The sequence below is a fragment of the Coptis chinensis genome, chromosome 6, assembly GCF_015680905.1.
Source record: "Coptis chinensis isolate HL-2020 chromosome 6, ASM1568090v1, whole genome shotgun sequence".
Classification (NCBI taxonomy): Eukaryota; Viridiplantae; Streptophyta; class Magnoliopsida; order Ranunculales; family Ranunculaceae; genus Coptis; species Coptis chinensis.
Genome location: NC_141461.1, coordinates 5,861,838 through 5,867,837, shown reverse-complemented (window position 1 = coordinate 5,867,837; position 6,000 = coordinate 5,861,838). Strand labels below are relative to the sequence as shown.

At 43.8% G+C, this 6,000-nt stretch overlaps 1 protein-coding gene across 1 annotated transcript; it reads right to left on the bottom strand.

Annotated features, from left to right (window-relative positions):
• Nucleotides 1-810: 810 nt before the first annotated feature.
• Nucleotides 811-2,529, bottom strand: LOC147491053 (uncharacterized). Its single transcript, XM_086567171.1, has one exon. It carries the CDS (start codon nt 2,527-2,529, stop codon nt 811-813), a length of 1,719 nt encoding a protein of 572 aa, XP_086423297.1.
• Between the last annotated feature and the right edge of the window lie 3,471 nt (nt 2,530-6,000).

Below are 6,000 nucleotides of genomic sequence, written 5' to 3'. Positions count from 1 at the left end.
TCAAAGATCCCAAATGTCTCCAGTAAGCCTACAAATGTTTCTCCTCGGACATGCTCTTTTCCGCCATATCATCTATGTATATTTCAATCCCCTTTCGAATCTTGCTTTCAAACATTTTCTCCCCCAATCTTTGGAAAGTGGCTCCCGCATTCTTCAGCCCAAATGGCATCCATGTATAGCGATGACGCGCGCTTCTACTACAAACGCCTATTTTTTTCTCGATCGGCCCATACATCGCGACCTGATTGTATCCCATAGACGCATCCATGAATGAGAATATTTTGTACCCTGCTGTTCTATCCACCAGCTCATCTACTCGCGGCATGGGTAGCTATCCTTCGGACACTCTCTATTTACATCCGTGAAGTCAACGCATATCCATACCTTGTAATTCTTTTTCGGTACTGCTACCACATTGGACAACGACTCGGTGAACTCAGTTTCTCGTATTATGCCAACTCCTTTCAGTCGTGCCACCTCATCACGTATACCCTCCGCATACTTTGGTCTGATGCTCCGCATCCTCTGCCTCACTGTCTTAGCGTCTTCCTTCATGTGTAACCGATGGCATGCAAATTCTGGGTCTAATCCCGTAACATCTTCAATTGTCCACACAAACACATCCCTGTTTTCTGACAAGAACTGTACCAACTTACTCTTCCAACACTCTGACAGACCGGATCCTATCGATGTGAAACTCTCTTCCTCCCCGTCCCCTATGTTCACCACTTTAATTTCATCTAGTGTCTTTGGGCCTTCCGCTGGTTCCTTCTTACTTTCCACGGGGCACCGGCCTTGTAACTGCTATGCCTACCTTTTCCTGGGGTGGGAACTTTCTTCCTCTGTTCCATGGACCAACCGCTTCACTGTGCTCCTATGACTGTTCTTGGCCGTCACTTGGTCCCCGCAAACTTCATGTATGCCCGTTGGAGTAGGGAACAGTATCACTTGATAGTAATTAGACGGGACGGCCTTCATCTTATGAATCCACCTCCTCCCCAAGATGGCGTTGTACTGTGAGGCAGAAACTACCACCATGAACCGGGCGAACACTGTCACTGGACCGCATGCAGTTACCGGCAACAAGACCTCCCCGAGTGGCTCAATCATACTACCATTGAACCCGTACAAGTTCGTGCGTGGGGGCCTCAATTGCTTCGGGTCCATTCCCATTTCCTCCAAAGCTCCCTTGAACAACAGATCCACCGCACTACCACAATCGAATAATACTCTCTTCACCATGTAATTGGCCATTGCCACCGTGATAACCAATGCATCCTCGTGGGGGGAGTCCATTGCCCGCAAATCCGCCTTGCTAAAGACGATCATGTCTTTGTCCTCGGCTGACCCTACTCTGTGTCGCGGCACATCATTCCTGTCGCTGATCTGCTGGATACTCGCGGTCCTCCTCACCTTATCTCTATGTGCATTATGACTTAACACCTCCCCATTGAAAATCACATGTATAGTTCCCAATATCTGATCCTGTCGCAGCACACGCTCCTCGTTTTGCGCATCCCTCACAAACTCCCTCATCTTGCCCTTTTCCACCAATCTCTGTACCATCCACTTCAGCGCGTAACAGTCGTCAGTCTCATGATTTCGCATATGGTGATATGCGCAGAAAGGCTTATCCGGAAGCTTATTCCGCGGTCCTTCATACCCCTGTAAATTTTTGATCAACGGTAATATTTCTCTCAATGGTCTATTCAGCGGCGTCACCTCTATCTCCCTGTATGGCTTCCTTTCTCTATTCTCCCGACGAATCCCTTCCCGTGCTCTCTCCACCCTCAGGGATTTATCGCGGTACCCACCGCTTTCCCTTTCTGAGGCCCCCTCCCTGCGGCACTCCTTATCTTTCTCTAATGATAAAATAGCTTTCCCTAACCTTTTCGATTCCTTCGGTAAAGTGTCCTGATATCTGATGTATTTCTCTACCCGCGGATAGAGCTCATGCAAAGTCTCAATCTCGTTCTTCGCGACTGATTGGTGCACTCCCGTTCCTGGCCGCAGACCTCGCTCAAACGCGATAACCGCAGTTCTTTCGTCCAGGTTCTCGACCTTCAGAGTCTCGGCCTTGAACCGACACAGATACTCCCTCACTGCCTCCCCTGACCTTTGTCTCACATTGAACAGTGCCGCTATGTCCACAGCTCGCTTCTTCTGGTGAATGAAATGATCTATAAATGCTTGTTCCAACTCCTGGAAATTCCCTATGCTCTCCGCCGGCAACCGATAGTACCAATCAGAAGCCCCTCTCTTCAAACTGGTCGGGAACATCATGCATCGTAGTCCATCATATCTCGACTCTTGCCATAACGGCATCTGCTGCCTGAAGTGGAGGATGTGATCCGCTGGGTCCCCTTTTCCATCGTACCTCTCAAATCTAGGTTGGTTAAAGCGCTTTGGAACCTCCGAGGCCCAAATGTCGTCCGCCAATAGGTTGCGGTTCAAATGACCACCACGACTTGCGGCTCCTCCCCGACTCTTGCGCGCGCCCGGTGGTTGGCTTCTATCTTTGTCTATCATCTCTTACACCCGTTCAATTGTCAAGCCGACCACTGGATTTTCCACGAGGTTTGGCTCCTCTTCTTCCTCTTCCGAGCTATCACTTGCCTCCCCTGCCTATACCTTCCTCATCTTGTAAAGACTCAAATTCTCATTAAGGGTATTTTCGTAAATTACATAGCAAACCTAGGGACATTTATGTAATTGGTCGGTCGGGTTTACATTTCAAACGTACATAAATTAATGAAACTTAACTCCGACTCATAAGCCACGTTAGGTAAGCAACTCACATACGAAAATTTGACAAAAATGTCGGTTAGCGACTTTTCTGGGTTTGAAGCTGGCACGAGTTAACAGCTTACACGCATGAGTGGGTTATCGTTATAGCCTGCGGTGGGATAGAATGTAGGAGATTAAATTAAGTTGGATGGGCCGAAAAATAATCACGACGCTAAGTCAAATTAGTTAGTGGTTAGGAGTCTAATTATGCCTTAGGCCTAGTTTAGATATTAGGCTTGGGCCTTAATTAGCTAAACATGTGAAGAAAAAAAAATAGAACAAATCGCACCAAACCAAAAACCAAACTATCACACCCAAGTTCTTCTTCTTCTTCTTCATTTTTAAGCCACTCACGAAAACCTAGGAGAGAAAACCAATTCGCCCAATTTCAAACGATTAAAACCTTCAGTTTTCGCACCCATCTCTTGTAAACACTAAAGTCAAGTGTGAAGTTTAGAAATTATGGACGTGCCGGAGTGGCTATCGGGTGTTCTTCTCGCGACAACGCGAGATTTGAATTTCCTCGAATTTTCGTCGTACCAAAGTGAAAGGTGAGTTAGTTTTATTCTCAATTAGATAGTTTAAACCCAATTTCAATGGAATTGGATATATTGAGGAAAATAATTGAATTGGGGGTTTTAAATTTCGACAGTAGCGGTTGGTGGAGATAGAGTAGAGCGATATTGGGGGAGCAGATAGCTAAGAAGCTAATATTACTGACTTGGTAAGAATCATATATACATTCACTCCATTTTTGAGAAGTCATGATGGTTCTATACCTTGTTTAAGATTATGTTGATTATGGGTTGAATGAGAATGAACACACACCTATTTTATTACTAGATTTAATGTGAATGGAAGGGTGGGGAATTTGGTTGTAGTTGGAGTTGTGGAAAAACCTTAATAGTTAGTGGAAGTGATGTGATTAGTGTGGGCATAAAGGCCTGCAGAGACCTGTCAGAGTAACAGTGCTAGAAATGGCCTGTAGCTCTGTTAACTGTAGTTAGAGGAAGAATTTCCTAAAACCAAATTCTTAGCGTCGAGATTCTTCTCGACTTACGTTAGATAAGAATTTCGTGTTCGTTCGATAAATTCTAATAACCTACGTGTATATGATGTTATAGGAGTTAAATAAGAGTGGATTCGGTTAAGCGGGCTTGATTCGGTTAAGTGGGCTTAAGGAGAACGGAGCTTGCTAAGGTAGGAACCTACATACCAATATATAGCCTGCTTATTTTCATGCATGATTTGAATTGTTTAAATTGATTAGAGATAGTTTGTGTATCAACCATGCATGTATATGTGATATTCATGTTTTATATTCTCGATATAAACTAAATATATGAATAGCTTTCGTGTGAAATGGTTTTGCAAAATCTGGGTAGCGGGGATTTATTTTCTTTGTTAAAAGAGCAAAACTGGTTTTGGGAAGGGTTCTCATCTCTTGTCTCGATGGGGAGGCGAGAGAGATGGATTTTATATCTTGGTAAGGATTACCCGGTTGTTTGTAACTATGTGTGAGGTTCTGGATTGTTCCATGGTTAGAATTTGTTGTTATTTATGATGATTCGCCGTTTGGGAATCATCGGTTGTCATTTGCTATGACTGGCCCGTTTGGGAGTCATAGGTTGCATTTACTCGATTGTTGGAAATCCAGGAACTCACATCTGAGAACCAGCGGTTTTAAAAGAAAAACTAAATATGTATCTATAGTATTTGGAAATAACCGGTATTTGAATATATATATATATATATATATATATATATATATATATATTACTATGTTTATCACGAGGGGATTTAGAAAAGGAATTGTGAATTTCTATAAAGAATGAATTGTTGTCACATTTCGGAGACGGGGTTAAGCTCTAGGATTCAACTGTGGTGTACACCTTTTGAGGTGGTGGACTATCTTTAAAGGGGTGCATCCGCGGGGATGTAGTCCGGGAATTCCTTTTATACTTTTTCTAGATAACCATGCTTATGCGTGTCACGTTGTATGGTGCTTAGGTTGTGTGAGGTTACATGTTACCTCGATGAGGTTTAGAGGCGAGTGAGAGTTTAGTTAGTCCACGGATGTGTCGGGATCTGGCGGTCTGCAAATGTCGTTGAGCGGTTGACCCGTAAATTAGGTGACAACCGTATGGGGGGTCGTGGTCCGCAGGCCCCCTTTGAACCCTAAAAGCTTTTGGGGATTTTGTGTGTGTGAACACAACAACAGCGACATTTCAGCTCCTGTAGGTAAAATCGGGGAAAACAACGGTTCATGGTTCACCTTTGGAAAATCTGAAGCGAGATATGCCTGTGGATGGGGGGATGAGTACCCGGTCGTACCCCTCACCATTCTAATAGGATCGTGACCCACAATAGTTGTATGATGATTGTGAAAATCTCTATTTTGTATATCAATGAAGCATGTCGAAATGATTTCTGCTAGTTAGTGATGTATATATATAGTCATGATATTTGAATGCTTTTATGGAAACCCTGCATGTTTTAAATGTTTTGCTATAAGTAGACTATTTATTGGCTATGTGTGTTTCTACTGGGCATAGTTGTTTGCTCATCATACCTTAACATTTCAGACACGCCAGTTGCAGAGGAGGCTTTCCCTAACCCTAGTGATGATGGTTATGGGGATTTGGGTGGTTTCCCCTATGCTTGACGAGGGACAGAGTCAAGTTCATTTTGGGTTGTATAGAGAGAGGCTAATTCATTCTTTTGTTGTATATATAGAGAGCTAGTTCATTTTGATGTAATACTCGATGTAATTGAGTAGCAATTACACTTAAACATTTTGTGGATATATAGATATATCACTGTTGTTCAGGAAGTTGGTTTATATATATGGTTGTTAGAAGGATGAATTATGCGATGTCCAGGTGTTATGACAGGTTTTTTGTATACGAAACGTCGATTAAACAAAGGAAACTCCGCCGAAATTTCGTTAGAATTGGGATGGTGTCGGCCTCGAGATTCACTCCTCGTCCTCGGGATGTGTGTTGGGTCTTGGGGCGTTAGACATCTCTTTCCCTCTCTCTTCTTAACCCATCATTCTCCTCTCTTAACCTCCGATTTCTTCTCTCATAAGCCGCATCTCCTCTGTCTCCGTCCCCTCTCTTTTGTCTCTTTCTTCGTCAATCACCGCCTCTGGTGTCGTTTCCTGCACCGCTACTCTCCTTGGTATGCCTACTCGTTTCTTAGGTGTCATCT

Bases quoted from the DNA above. Each gene is read 5' to 3' on its own strand.
- LOC147491053 (XM_086567171.1), bottom strand. From the start codon at position 2,529: ATGATAGACAAAGATAGAAGCCAACCACCGGGCGCGCGCAAGAGTCGG.